This window comes from Rutidosis leptorrhynchoides, chromosome 1 (assembly GCF_046630445.1).
Source record: "Rutidosis leptorrhynchoides isolate AG116_Rl617_1_P2 chromosome 1, CSIRO_AGI_Rlap_v1, whole genome shotgun sequence".
Lineage (NCBI taxonomy): Eukaryota > Viridiplantae > Streptophyta > Magnoliopsida > Asterales > Asteraceae > Rutidosis > Rutidosis leptorrhynchoides.
This window is the reverse complement of record NC_092333.1, coordinates 10,913,296-10,929,988: the sequence shown is the minus strand read 5'-3', so window position 1 is coordinate 10,929,988 and position 16,693 is coordinate 10,913,296. Positions and strand designations below refer to the sequence as shown.

At 32.0% G+C, this 16,693-nt stretch overlaps 1 protein-coding gene across 1 annotated transcript; it reads right to left on the bottom strand.

Annotated features, from left to right (window-relative positions):
- Nucleotides 1-13,398: 13,398 nt before the first annotated feature.
- LOC139903435 (uncharacterized) lies at nt 13,399-14,136 on the bottom strand. Its single transcript, XM_071885812.1, has one exon. It carries the CDS (start codon nt 14,134-14,136, stop codon nt 13,399-13,401), a length of 738 nt encoding a protein of 245 aa, XP_071741913.1.
- Between the last annotated feature and the right edge of the window lie 2,557 nt (nt 14,137-16,693).

Genomic DNA, 16,693 nt, shown 5'->3' with positions numbered 1-16,693 from the left:
TATCAATAATTTTATAAGCATCAGTTTCGGTTTTCTTCATAATAGAACCACCAACTGCTATGTCGATGTCTTTCCTTATAGTGATGTCGCATCCTTGGTAGAATATTTGTACTATTTGACAGGTGTCTAAACCATGTTGCGGACATCCTCTTAATAACTTTCCAAATCTAGTCCACGCCTCATATAGAGTTTCATTCGGTTTCTGTGTGAACGTAACAATTTCTCCTTGAAGTCTTACGGCTTTAGATGCCGAAAAGAATTGTTTAAGAAATTTTTCAACTAAAACATCCCATGTATCAATCGCCCCTTCAGGTAACGATTCCAACCAATCTTTGGCTTCTCCCTTTAAAGTCCAGGGAAATAACATGAGATATATCTGTTCATCTTCCACTTCTCGGATTTTAAATAGTGTGCAGATCCTATTAAAGGTACGAAGATGTTCATTTGGATCTTCCTTCGGCGCACCACTAAATTGGCATTGATTAGTCACCATGTGTAGAATTTGTCCTTTGATTTCATAATCTGGCGCATTAATTTCTGGATGAGTAATTGCGTGACCTTGGCCAGTGCATTTAGCTCTCATTCGGTCTTCCATACTTAAAGGTTCCAGATTTTCCATAATTGAATTTGTTGAATCGGAATCACTAGAGGATTCTGATTTAATGGTTCGTTCCTCAACAATCTCTGTTTGAATGATTGGTGGTTCCGGAGGAAAAATTAATGGTTCAGGATCTACGAATTGTCCCTGAATATTCTCCGGATTCTCAATTGTGAGGTCGGGTTCAAAAAATGGATTATCAACGGTGACAATATTAGCTAGATGTCTTGATCTAGTTACAGGTGGTGAACGTACAAAAGGTGGTGAACGTTTTGCTCGGTGCATTCACTAAATATCCTATTAGTTTTTAAAAGGAAAGAAAAATTATATAAGTTATCCAATTAATAGACTTTTCTGATTTTGCCCACGTTTCGAATAGCCAAAAGATGCAGCAGAGGGGCATGATTCGTTTGGTCTCAATATAATTGAGTACTGTTTGGCTCCAATAACCCGGTCCACGTACAAATCCAACTATTACTACGAACCAGAAAATTTTGGTGTCTATCAATTTAACCACTTAAAATAAATTTTCGTAATTTTAAGAAATTTAGATAAGAAGTAGAATAAAAATATATGTCCTAAAACTAGAATGGCGAGAAATAAGAAAGAAAATGAGCGCGTCGAGAAATAAGGAAGAAAAAGAAAAGAGTTGAAAAATAAAAGGCGTCAAAAAATAATAAAGAAAAAGAGTGACTTATAAAACTTTAAAACACTCGACTAACCCAACCTTATTACTACCACTAACTTAAAATTATAATCGCAAATTGAGATTACTAATTGGAATGATAATTGATACATAGGTAAAATGTGTCTAAAAATATCAAAGCTTACAAGTAAAACTATATCCCAAATGGAAATAACTTAAAAAGGTACTAAAACTTAAAAAGACGTCGCAAAATTCTAAAGCACTTTAATCTTAGTCTAAATAAAAAGCACTTAAGAGATTTTACGGCAAAGCCTAAAAATCTAAATAAAAAAAAATAACTATGGCAAAAACTATGAATTAATAACTAAATACGAGCGAAAAATACAAATATTACGCTAAAACAATTAAAAAGGGACAAAATATAAAAATATACTAAAAGTTGTAAAAATTACAATTTATATAAAAATATTATTTTTATATTATTTATTTTATAAAACTATTAATTTTATAAATTAATTAAACTAATTAAATAAAAATAATACAAAATAGTAAAATTAAAACTTAAATATTATAATAATACAACCCTAATTAGGGTTTGTTTAATAATAATAATAATTACCCGTAATAAATGCTGGCTGCAGCCAACTGTGGCGTGTCAGACGGGCTCATGCGATCGCATGAGTCCTAAGCTACCCGGCCATGCGATCACATGGGCTAGGGTTTCGGGCCACAGAGTGGGCTGCTACAGTACCGGACTCAAGTTTTAATATATTTTTTTTATATATATTAGCGTTGCGCTTCCGGCTTTTAAGCTAGATTGTCCCCGGCAGCGGCGCCAAAAATACTTGTTTTTAAAGCTAAGGGGTATAAAATACTATTAATTTTACTAGGAAATACTATTAAATATGATACAATTTTACACAAGATATTTATTTATTTATAGAATGGATATACTTAAACCTTGCTACAACACTTATAGGCAGTGTACCTAATCGTACAGTAGTGTAGTTTTTAGTAAGTTATGTTCGTTCCACAGGGAAGATCTTTAAACAAAGCTTAACGCTATATTAGTTTAAATTTATAAAAATACAAATATATATATATAAGTAATATTATTATTATAAAGGGGGGTTTTTACCGTTTAATGACCGGTTTGTCGATTTTAAAACTTTAGTTGCAGTTAAAACAAAATGTAAAAATATTAAATAAATAAAAGACTTAATTTAAAGCGTAAAGTAAATAACGATAATGAAATTGCGATAAATAAAAGTGCGATAAAATAAACTTGCGATAATTAAAAAGTACGATAATTAAAAGTGCAATTAAATACAATAACAATAAATAAAAGTGCGATAATTAGAAGTGCAATTAAATATAAAATAAAGGAAATTAAATATGAAATAAAAGAATTATGCTTATTTAAACTTCCGTAATCATGATGTTTGACGTGTTGATTTTAGTTTTATGCCCATGGGTTAATTGTCCTTTGTCCTGGATTATTTAATATGTCCGTCTGGTTTTTGTCCATAACAGTCCATCAGTCATAAATATAAAGTGCGAGTGTCCTCGTCAAATTATCCTTATACCCGAAGTTAAATATTCCAACTAATTGGGGACTTAAACTGTAACAAGGTTTTAATACTTTGTTTAATAATTACACCAGGATGTCGACTGCGTGTAACCCAAGGTTTTAATACTTTGTTATCAATTATGCCAAGTGTCCTTGTACATAATTTCACCCCTGTTTTAATAATTCTAGTGGTTATTAATCCATTTCCGTGTCCGGTTAAATGAACGATTATTCGTACATATAAATACCCTGCCCATCGTATCCGATCGAGTGTATATGGTTATTTATAGGGACGTCCAATTGTAAATTTTTATATTAACATTAACAAATTATCATTTAGTTAAACAAATATAAAGCCCATTAATAGCCCATAGTCTAATTTCCACAAGTGTCGTTCTTTTGTCCAAACCCCAATTATGGTACAAAGCCCAATTACCCAATTTTAATAATTAGCCCAACATCATGATTACTTCGGATTAAATAAGCATAATAATAACTTAGCTACGAGACATTACATTAAAAAGGTTGAACATAACTTACAATGATTAAAAATAGCGTAGCGTTACACGGACAGAATTTTGACTTACACCCTTACAACATTCGCTAACATACCCTTATTATTAGAAATTAAAATTAAAATTAAAATTAAAATATAAATATATATATATATATATATAATTTACGTATGATGAAGAAGGAAAAAGATGTGTTTTGTGTTACACCAAAGCTCGATTTTTATAGGCCTGTGATCTAGAAAAGATGCTCATGCGATCGCATGAGCTTTACCCTTCAAGGCCATGCGATCGCATGGCCAGCTGGGGAGAGCCAAATTTGGTTGTTTTCTTCTGCCGACGTTTATTTAAATATAATATAATATATATATTAATTTTAAGAATTAATTATATATTATATTATATTCATATGCATAGTTGACTTGTAATTTTTAGTCCGTTGCGTCGAGCGTTGAGAGTTGACTCTGGTCCCGGTTTCGAATTTTCGAACATCCTTGCGAATAATTTAATATCTTGTACTTTGCGTTTTGAATCTTGTACTCTTGTAATTTTGAGACGTTTCTTATCAATAATTGGAACCTCATTGATTGTATTTTGTATTTTTGAGCTTTTTGGTCGTTTGCGTCTTCAATTCGTCGAATCTGTCTTTTGTCTTCACCTTTTATTATTTAAACGAATATCACTTGTAAATAGAACAATTGCAACTAAAAGCTTGTCTTTCTTGAGGGATAATGCTATGAAATATATGTTCGTTTTTAGCATTATCAAGTATATGATTAACTTAGTAAAGGTATTGATTAATTAAAAGAAATATAATAGCGATAATAGGTTGGTCTGATTGAGTAGTTGGTAAAATTTATATGACCTAACTAATAAATTTATGACGTAGTACTAATGTTTACAGATCACATACCTTGGATATGCACTAATCCACTAATGAATTGTAGGTAAGCTTTAGATGGCCAAAAAAAAAGGACTGTACACTATCAATAATAAATTGGAAATGAGCACTACAACTTATTACTAATACCATAACATAGTCATCATTATCGATATCCTTATTATTTTAACTAATGGCTTGACGGAATACTGATTAAAATGATTCACACTCTCCATGATGACACTTTGTGGGCTAGTGGCCATAGTTTTATATACTTTAATTTATCGTTATTTATTTTTAGGATACACCTCATATAACCTTATCAATCTAAAGTGAGATACACCTCATAACCTTATAAATATAGCCTTATAATTCGTCAAATTCTGTACCATGATAAAATATTAAGGTGTATATTACGAGTATATATCTATAGATAAACCACACCACAAAACTATTAGATTCACAAATCTTCTCCCATCAACCTACGGTTCAAACTCTATTTCACTTTAAAGACCTTAAGGAGCAATGTGAAGTTTCTTTTCAAGCTTGTGAACTTTGAACGTTTATCGACTGGTACGGATATCTCTATAAGTTTTCTACTAAAATAATATATGGCTATATGATTTGGTTATTATTATTTATTGGTTCACAAAATTTTAGTAGGGATTACTTCTAACTTTGCATTTAAAATTCCTTTCGTAAAATTATGTATGTAGAATAATATGTACATATTCTTCAAATTCTACTAAAAGTGTTTTAAACTTTTAATTCATATTGTTTCGTAAGGATAGACTATTTCTAAACTAATATTGATCTCTAAACTTTTATTAAGACTTATTGTTGTCATTTGAAAATTCTCTGTACGTTTATTGACCTCCGATTATTGACTTCTGAACATCGTTATTGGCTTCTAATAGTTGGACTCATTGCTTTATTGTTAGCCAAATATTTGTTTAGCGATATTGATTTTATTCTGGGTATGCGAGCATAACTACCTATTGAGGTACCATAGGCATGTCATTGTGGCACCAGTGGCGTGACACTTACGTAATGGTGTGATTTTTTATGGCGTCTCCTCATTGTGGTGTGATGGGATTTTTAGGAGGCGTATTGGTTAACCATAGTTATTGTATTGTATCGTATTGTTGTGAATGGAGGTGTAGTGCCCAATGCCTTCTTCACCATTGTTTGGTACATTTGGATCTGCAGGTCCGTGTCCCATTGTATAGTATTATATTGTATTGAGCTCGAATTGTCGTACCCCATTGACTCTGGATTCGTAGAAATCCCATTGACTCTGGATTTGTTTGAATCCCATTGACTATCGATTCTTTGATTCATTGGATATCGATTCGTTTGGCTTATCCTAAAGACATCGTTTAGTCGAAAACTGTTTTATAAAATATTTCCATATGGTTCTAAATATTATTTAAATCTGTGTGGTTAGTTTTCAAAACACCCCGCTCAAATCTTATAAAGAACAAAACATTTTTATAAAACAAATATATTTTATTTGTATCCGCGCACTGAGCCTTTTGCTCAGCCGCATTTTCTTTCCATGCGGCAGGTACTAAAGGAACGCAAGACAAGGAGTTCTAGAGAAGCTAAGGAAGTCGAAAAGTTTGCTCAAGATTTAATTATTAGTTTCGAATTTAATTATGTAACGCACAGTTAGTTAGTGTATTTTAATGACTTATGATTGAATTAGATGAACTTTGCTCATATTGATCATCGTTAATGTGACATCCGTTTTCGGTTACGAAAATGGGGTGTTACACTTACCGCCGAACCAGTCCGAAACATCATTTTCACCCTCATTTCCAGAATAGCTCGCAATGATTACATAATATCTACTATTCTAAATCTTATTTATCCCCTTGTTCAAACCGCCAACATCCCGGAGTAATAGAAGAAGTCAACGAGCTTCGCCCTCGAGTATTGGTTTTGGAGTATATGGTGCAAAATTTACAAGCACCAACAGCATCAGCACCTACAGCACCATTACCACCACCAACAACATCCACATCACACGCCTCAACATCACAATCTGTACCTTGAGCATCAACATCATACGCACCATAGATACCAAGGAGTACCAACAACAACAAACGATGAAGTATTGACTCATCACTTCATTAAAGAAATATTCTGCAGAGAATATGTAGTTTCTAAAAGTTTTAGAGATTACTTATTCTAGTTCTAATCGAAAATCAGATGAGTGAATGGATAGAGATGATAGAGGGGAGAATAGAAACCCTGACAAGAATGGTGCGTGATTTACAAGCTAGATTAGTTATACAAGCGCCACCAGCATCATCATTAGTATCACCAACACCAGCAACACCTGTAGCACCACAAGCTCCGCCAGCTCCATAATCACCGACGATATCGATACCACAATCACCAATGGATATATTGAAATAACGAGTTATGGAGTATTAACTTATTATTTCCAAAGAATTTATATTATATTATATATATATATATATATATATATATATATATATATATATATATATATATATATATATATATATATATATATATATATATATATGAATTTTGAAAACCATAATATATCTTTTCGTACTAAGCTATTATGTATGAATTGAAAAATGGTAGATAATACTATGTTAATTCATATTACTAATATGCTATGATGTACATCCTTCATTAACGACTTAACCATCGTTAACTACAATCTCTGTTTCAACTCACTGAATTCCATTTCATAATAAACCAAGTGTATTATTCAATTACATGTTTGATTTTACACTTTCATCTTCGATGTACTCGAAACTTTCGAGAAAACATCATTCGTACCTTGCGAAGTTCACAAGAATTCCACGAGCATCAACATCCTTCACCAAGGAATATCAATAAGAATAAATAATAAAGTATTGATTACATTAGTAAAATAATCCGCAAAGATTATGTAATCTCTAAATGTTTTAGAGATTATTCATTTCTAATTCCAGCCGAAAATCAAATGAGCTTAAAATGATATTAACTCATTAAATCTGTATTACATCTGAAGAAAATATACATACATATATTTTTATAAAGACTGTAATAAAAATTCTTTTATAAAAAATATTACTTGTGAAATTTTTAACGGATAGATAATACCCGAGAAATATTTAAGTTCACAATTAATATGTTACACTGTATATTCTTCAATTTTGATTCAAAAATAATTAACTATGCTCACTATCTTCACAGCGATATACAATCATTTTCATACAAATTCAATTACATATTCTGATTTTGACATAACAGAATTCGAGTCAAAACTTTAACCAGTGACATCACTCTTAGATCCCTACATCTTCCAAATCTATACTTTGACTTCAAAACTGTGCTAGAACATCACTTCTATTCATAAAACCCAGAAAAATATCTGTATCATTCAAAATTCTAGAACATCATATGTATATTGACGATTACAATCTGTGTCCAAACCCTTCATGATTCTTGAAAACACCTCAATTAAGAAACAATCGAAGGATGATCCAACCACACGTTATCTACGAAAAAAAAGACTTATGCATATAGTCATACACCGAAAAACTCCCAGAACCTAAGTAGAAGTTTAACACGAATCTGTAATCCATTGGCGTTGTTATTACTGAAAATAACCTTACAATCCCTTTTCAAAGTGTCCATTTTATCACACTTTCAACAAGTCAACTTCAAATTTCCACTCGGATTAGCCTTATTATAACCTTGATATATACGTTGCCTGTATGTCATTGTTACCGGGGAAAACATTCCACCATATTAACAGTAAACGTACCAACAACTTCATTACTCTTTGACTTAAGTCTCTCCGAAAAACCACTATATTCATTCATTGAAACCCTATCATGTACTCATCTGCATCTTGTAACGGTAGTTGCCATACCAAATACCGGGAAAGATTCAATCATTATTCTCGAATTACGCAGCGTTTCTACATCAACAGTAATATATATATATATATATATATATATATATATATATATATATATATATATATATATATATATATATATATATATATATATATATATAACGTCTATCTCCTGGACTTATATATTTCAATTCTGAATTTCTGAATAAGCACCCCAGTTTACGAATCAGTTCTCGGAAATTTTGAAAAAGCTGATGAAGCAGCAAAAACTATAAATGATCTTAACAGTCGAAAGTTTGATGACAAAGAATAGTGTGTTGAAAAAGCTCAGAAAATGAGAAAATTTGGTACTGAAAAACGGATTAAGCAAACCATGAAGGAGGCTGTGGACAAATCACAACGACTAAATCTGCCTTCAAAGAATCCAGATGATTCAGTATCTGCTGAAGTCTTTAGCGAATACCTTGCTCCTTACATATTCTAAACCTTTGCAGACAAATTTTCGGCATCATCTTTTGATTCTAGATATTTTAAAATTCTAAAATATCATCGTATCTTTCAGTATAAATATCCTTGATATTTCTAAATATCTTCATAACTATCATTGTCCGAGATTATTTATCACTTTGCGCTATCTGTGTTACATCATAAAGGAAACTGTTTTAGTTTCTAAACTTCTGAAACCTTCGAGTTTAAATTATGAATGTATTCTGGAGAAGTGTTGGGAATTGAAGCATGAGTTAGCATAATATAATGACGTATGGCCAACGTGGTTATATTCCAGTAAGTCATACTGAGTTTCTAATGGAACGTGATGATGGTTCACAGATCATACCCTCATCATGTATCATGTTACATAACTCTTTCATTCTATTTAACCTCTAAACATATCAAGAACATAAATTCTTGATGGTTCTATCTTTTTCGGATTTTCTGGTAATTTAATAAATCAGATCGTGCTATTGCAATTTCTTTCTTAGAACATTAGTCATGTTCATTCGAAATTCGAAGATCTAATCTACGAATCCGAGACGTCTTGATCGCTTTACATAAAAGTCGGGAAGAAAAACAAAAGCATGAATCTTTGAAAAAGAAGAATGAAATTTCTGTGTTGAAAAAGAAGAATGAAAGAGTTAAGAAAAATAATGGAACGAATCCGATATACACGGTTTGTAATTTCTATGTTGTCGTCATGTTTATATCATTCTTCTACGAATGATATACACGGTTTGTAATTTCTATGTTGTTGTCGTGTTGTAATTTCTACGAATCCGATATACACGGTTTGTATATCATTCTTCTATGTTGAAAAAGAAGAATGAAAGAGTTGAAAAAGCACGAATCCGAGACGTCTTGATTTAGCATTTTCACAATCTTTTGAAGAAGAATTGAGGAAGAGAAGAAAAGAGTTGAGAAAAATAATGGAACGGAAGAGGTTAATTTATAGCGAAACATCAGACATAACAATCGAGGCAGGTTACCGCATTTAATTAAAGAGGATCCTAATTTCCTTAATCAAATCTTATATAGATTACGGAAATCTTGTTTAGCTTCCTTAAATCTCGGAAATCAACCGTGACTACGTCAAGAGTTAAGACGAATCTTTGATTTCATCATTTCACTCTTTTGCGATAGCTCCTCTCATACACTTCGAGTAATCGAATTGTTTTATCCATATTACTCAATGGTGATAAAAATCTAAATTTCAACTTATATTCTTCATAAAAATATTCTTACGATCAACCATGATGACCTCTGTCAAAATTTCGGGACGAAATATTCTTTAACGGGGAGGTACTGTGATGACCCGGAAAATTTCGACTTATTTAAACCAATTCTCTATATGATTTAATATTTTCGTCATGATAAGCAATGAATTTTGACAAGTTTTAAAACTTTTGTAAATGAGTTTTTATATAACGGTTGATCACCCTGTTTGACCGACGATTCATGAACGTCATAACTTGTGATAATTACATATATGTATATGTATATGTATATGTATATGTATATGTATATGTATATGTATATATATATATATATATATACGTACGGAAACATGCGAATAATATTTATATACGAAATAATAAAAATTTAATATTAAATGATGCAATTTCAAATTAAAATTTTTACGTATATAATCATTTAATTTTTTTATTATGTAAATTTTTTAATTTATAAGAAGAAACGCAATTAAATCAAAGATGTACAAGCTGTAAAGCACAACGTACAACAATGTAACTTAAATAGTTGAATCGAAATTAATTCATTTACTATTCATATGAATAGTAAATGAAACAAAATTAATTAAATTATTATTCACATGAAAGCGACATGATAGAAATTATTAATTATAAGTTACATAACATACCCCTAAAGTATTTAAGAAATACGATTTTTTAAAATTTTAAAAATTCATTCGATTGAATTAATTCATTTACGGTACGGAATTTGTAATCTTTACACAATTCGTGTAATTCGTTGTCATAAACTAACAAAATGGGAGGCGGCTTCACTGTTTAACACGTTTATTATTTATTATAATATTATATTATATTATTATATTATTTAAATTATTATTATTATATCTATATATGTACTCGTTCAGCGAACCGAATTCATTACTCCGCATAATTTTATTTCAAAAGCACACATAACATAAATATACTCCGTAGGTTTTTAGTTTAAATTACAAAAATTAATAGTTATATACTACAACAAGTATATACGCGGGTGTTTTTATAACGGGCTTCAAACCGGTTAAAACTAAGGAAACAAGGTTATTGTTCTTGAATCCAATACCAACCATACAATCATCCACTATCATTACGTCTACGCAATTTGCCTACAATATTGAATCTCAATATTGAACCGTAAGTTTATAGATCCCCTTTTTAACGCTTTAAATATTTTTGAGCTGAGAATACATGCACTTTATTTTATACGCAATGGACATAAGTACATACTTAATTCTACATTGAGTTTGAACTAAAAATCCCTTAGCATTGGTAACTAGTAACTGTCGGTTATAAGAACTGGTGGGTGCGAGTAGTTGTATATGGATCCATAGGGCTTGACATCCCCATCCGTTCCAGGATAGAAGCCCTAACTTGAACTATAAAACGGACGTATGCTATTTGAGTTTAGTACACGTTGGTTTGCGTGTATTGTACATGTTGGTTGCATGTATGTTAAAACATGGGTACTTATTATATATACGTTAAGTTTAGTTACCAAGGTGCTCAATTTCGTAGAATATTTTGATAAATGTTTTGGATGAAACAACTAAAATCTTGTGGTCCGTCTTTATATACAGATTATGCATAATATTAAAACTATGAACTCACCAACCTTTGTGTTGACACTTTTAGCATGTTTATTCTCAGGTCCCTAGAAGTCTTCCGCTGTTTGCTTATACATTATACAAGCTATGTGCATGGAGTCATATATGCTTTATTCGAGAAAACTTTGCATTCACAAAATCATCACCATGTATCTTATTTTGACTGTATTGTCAACAGATATATTATTAAAAACTATTATTTACGGTGATTGTTTATACGTAGAAATCATCGAATGTCGAAAACCTTGGATATATATATATTCAATTGATAGTGTACCTTTTCAAAAGAATGCAATGTTTACAAAAAGTATCATATAGAGGTCAAAACCTCACTGTAAAATCAATGAATAACGTACAGCGTCAATAGCGATTTTGACGGGTCGTTACAGTACCCTTTCAACAGCTCCTGTGTGACAAGGATATTGTCTTGAATAGCTCTACCAGGTATAAATGCACTTTGATTTATATTAACCAGCTTTCCAAGCCTTTTCTTCATTCTATTCACTATAATCTTGCTAATCCCTTTGAATAAAACATTGCAACATGCTATTGGTATGAAATCAGAGACTTTATTGGGAGTTTCAAACTTGGGAATCAATGCTATCAATGTAGAATTAATACCACCAATTAACTCCCCAGTGATAAAGAATTCTCTTATGGCCCTGCACACATCATCTCCCACAATCTCCCATGCTTTTTTGAAGAAATGTGAAGTATATCCATATGGACCAGTAGCCTTATCACTATCTATATCAAAGATGTCCTCCTTTATCTCCTCATCAGTGACCTCCACAACCATTTCATTAGTCTCAGATTCATCAAGAGTTGTAGAAAAAATTTCTAAAATTTCTCCCACTTCATCAATAGGCCTGACAGAATATGTTTTCCCCAGAAAATTTTGAAAGTGATTTACAAATTGATCTACAACCTCATCCCCAAAATATCTAGTACCACTTTCATTGCAAATACTTTTAACTCTTGATTTTTGTTTCCTACTCTTCAAAATATTATGAAAGTACTTAGGGGCTGTTTACTTTTCTTTTCATTAAGTTCTTTATGGATAAAGATAACAGTATGGATATAGAATAGGTATATGCAGTAATCAGTTATTTAGTAATCTTGTTTACTTATTGCGCTGAATAAATCATCTAAATGATGAAAATGACTATTTTATCCCTAAACAAAATCAAATTAAAATAACAAAGCTAGAAATAAAATAAACTCATGTTATTTAACCACATGTTATTTCGATAATCAAATTAATATGACAGCTTATATAAACAAAAATAGGTAAAAATGGATTATTCTAAATTAAAAAAAAAATCATAATAGATTCATTTGTTGAAAACATTAATTAATAATTAATAATAACACAAAAACATTAACATATAAAAGAATTGCATGATGATTGTTTCCATCTTCAAACTGCAATGGCACTTCATCGTTCAAATCGATTGCCTATTCTTTCAAGCTTATTGACAACTCATCTTATTTTCATCAATTGTGTAACAAAAATTAAATTAAAAAATGTTCATTTCATGAAATAATTTTGTAGCGATGTTTCAATTCGAGTTCCACCATGAAGAAAATGGTGGTGGCTTTTGAGATCTGCAATTTTCAACCGTCGTCGTATGAGCATGTGGTGGTCGTGGCTACGATTCGTGGAAGATCTACTACTTGTGAAAGATCTACGATTTGTGTAAATGAAGAACAAATGTGATTTATGAGATGGGAATTCAATTTGGGGTGGATTTGATTTTGGTTCTTCTGATTTTGAGTACTTTTGATCTAAGATGGTATTTGAAAGATGAAAGAGGAAAGAGGGGGTATAATAGTAACAATTTTGGTTATATGGGGAGGACACCCCTTTTTTAGCTTACCAATAATCATTCAATTCAGCCTTTCATTTGGTTTTAAGCCAAAAGTAAACAGCCATTCTGGTGACCGAATAATGTGTTCACTCAATCCAGCCCAAAAAGTCAAAAAGAAACAGGCCCTTAGTATTCTTATCACCTTCACTTAACCATTTGATTTTTGTTTTCTGCTGCAGGATTAGGAATTCATCATGTTTTGCAGCCTCATAATCAACAAGTAACTTGCTTGCAGCTTCTCTTAAATTGGCATTGTGAGGATCCATATCAATTTGAGCTTGACAAGTTTTTAACTCCTGCTTTAGATGCTTTACCTTATCAAAAATATTCCCATCAGACCAACTTAACCTCCTTAACTCCTTTTTAAGCCCTTTTAACTTCTTTTGAAGACAGTACATAGAACACCATACATGCTTGTCCTCCCAACCCTTCTCAACAGTAGGCAAAAATTCTTTTTTATCAGCAATGAAGTTCATAAACCTAAAAGATTTAGGTTTATCTACCATAAAATGTGGTAAACACAATATGGCAGGACTATGATCTGAAATCACATAAGGTAAGAAAATGCCATTTGCTTGAGGGATAGAATTCATGACCTCCTCATTTATCAAAATTATGTCTAACGTCTTCAGTTTACCACATTTAGGGTTTTTAAGGGATTTGGTCCAAGTGAAATGAAAACCAGAACTATAAATATCTTCCACCTCAAGCTCAGAGATACAAGAGTTAAACTCTTTCATGTCATCAGTCAACAAAGAACTTCCTGAAGAATGCTCACTCAAATATCTAGTCACATTGAAATCACCCATAATAACCATGGGCATTTATTTGTTATACTTTTCTGAATCACCAAGTCTTTCCAAAGAGAAATCCTATCCTTCCCTTTATTACATGCATACACAAAACTGTAAAAAATCTTTTGTTTTGTACTTATTATCTCAACCAAACAGAAAATAGCTTGCTTAGTGCAGCTATGAATCATAACATTCACTTTATTGTCATCCCATTTTACAATAATTCTACAACTATTAGAACTGAAATTGATATTGGAATACCATTTCCAATTATTAAACACAGTGCAGACTTTATGGATATTATTATTTTTAAGGTGAGTTTCAAGAACTATACACATACTCAACCCTTCATCCTTTATAATATTCTTTACTTCAGATTGTTTATCCAAAGTACTCATACCTCTAATATTCCATGTTGCAATTTTGAAATCTTTATTCATCATTGATTTTGGAATAAAATGCCATCAATCCTTCCTTTCAATTCATTCTCTAATACACTTTCCTTCTCATTTAAAATCACATCTTCACTGTAATCATCAGGTTCAATGATCTGTAATTGTTCCCATTTCTTTTTAAAATACAGAAATATTTCATTAGTCCAGTCCTTAGATTCACTTAGACTAGGCTGCTTCTTATTTTTTATGAATAGGTCAACCTTTCCCATATCACCATTCTGACCAATGCCAGCTAAATTGAATGCATCATATCTATTTGCATTTTATTTAGGCTTGTATGCAAAAGCAGTATTAGATTGTTGAGGTTTAAAACTTTTGACAAAATTGTTCCTCTTTTTAACCTCCACAAAGCCCTCCTTGTCATTATACACAGCTTTTTGACTAATGACTTTAATTTCTTCCTCAGTTCTGGGTCTAACTTTATACTCCTTAGTGTTATGACAAAAAACATTGCAGTGTTCACAAATAGAGGGCTTCCATTCATAATCCACCATCACCTTCTTAATCTCCTTAACCTTTTGTTCTTTATCCTTATACTGGATTTCAACCTGATCAACCAAACCTTTTTTAGCTTCAGCCTCCACCATTATTCTAGCAAATCCAGCTCTACCACTTCCTTTATATGGCACATATTTGCAGTTATAGTGTCCATTGAAATAGGCTTACCAACCCTACTTGCAATGGCACTTAAACCCTTAACATTCCATGCTTCTAATGGGACTTCTTTAAATTTGACCCAAATTGGCACTTTGATTGGGTCAATTTTTTCAATAGTGAGGTTAGGGTTCCATTGTTGAACCAACAGTGGTTTTCCATTCACAATCCAAGGGCTGTTTTTAATGACCTTATTCATACACTGCTCATTTTCAAATTTGAAATAGCAAATGTTCTTACAATCCATTATGATGTCCTGTAGCCCAAATGATTTCCACATTTTCCTCAAATTATAACTTAGAGCATTATAGGTCATATTACAACCTAGAGTATATCCACAAGCAGTAGACTGCCACTGTTTACTACTTTCCTCTACAAAAGCATCCTCAAATACAACATACTCATTACCAGCATCATCAATACTTGTAGGTACATACTCCAATTTTGTATCAAAGACACTTTTATTGATAATAATAGCATAAGTATTGTTACTAATAGATGCAGTTTTGACAGGTGAATCAGTATTTGAAGGTTGACTTACACTGCCAAAATCACCAACAACTTGCTCTGGAATAGCTTCATCACTTTCAACAACCGTAACACTCTCAATATAAAATATCGTTCGGCCATTGCCTGCACAAAAGCATCATAGTTGCCGTTCAATTTCTGCCATCGTTATCTTTTACGGAGTAGATGGTATTTTCTTTTTTATTACTGTATAAGATCAAATCACCTAGTTGTTAATCTCAAAAAGTCAAACATATTGAAAACTCCAAGGAATCTTCATACGTGTATACTTTTCCTTCTTGATTATTTTCTCCGAAGAGGTCTGACAGATCATGTGCTTTGCTTCTTGATTATTTACTCCTAAATATTATATTAGTAATTATTTTCTATTGTTGAAGAGACTTGCAATCTCTAGCTACTTTACTACTCCGTATATTATTTAGGCCTCGCTAGAATTAGGCATCTATTGCTCATAGTTGCTGCCGCCACTTGTATTGTTTTGAAGCCCTAAAAAAAATGGTTAGTAAATGTGATACAAGTAGCACCCGATCAGTAGCATATAATCTTGAATTGGAGGCCCAGTTATTAAATATCATACAAGCCCAACAAATGATGATATCTGACCAACAGCAAGCCCAACAGCAGGCTCAACAACAAGCCCAACAGCAGGCTCAACAACAAGCCCAGCAGCAGGCTCAACAGCAGGCCCCCCGTGCATGGTTTCAGCGGTTTGCAGGTTATGCTCAGCTCAGCAGATTGGCTTTCACCAGAGTCGATGTGACACTTCTCTTTTTATCTATCGCCAGGGTTTGGATACAGCATACCTGTTATTATATGTTGATGATATTGTGTTGACTGCCTCCTCTATATGCTTAGTCCAACGGATTATTGCTTCCTTACATAAGGAATTTGCTATGACTGATTTAGGCCCCCTGAACTACTTCCTTGGCATTCATGCTACTCGTACCGCT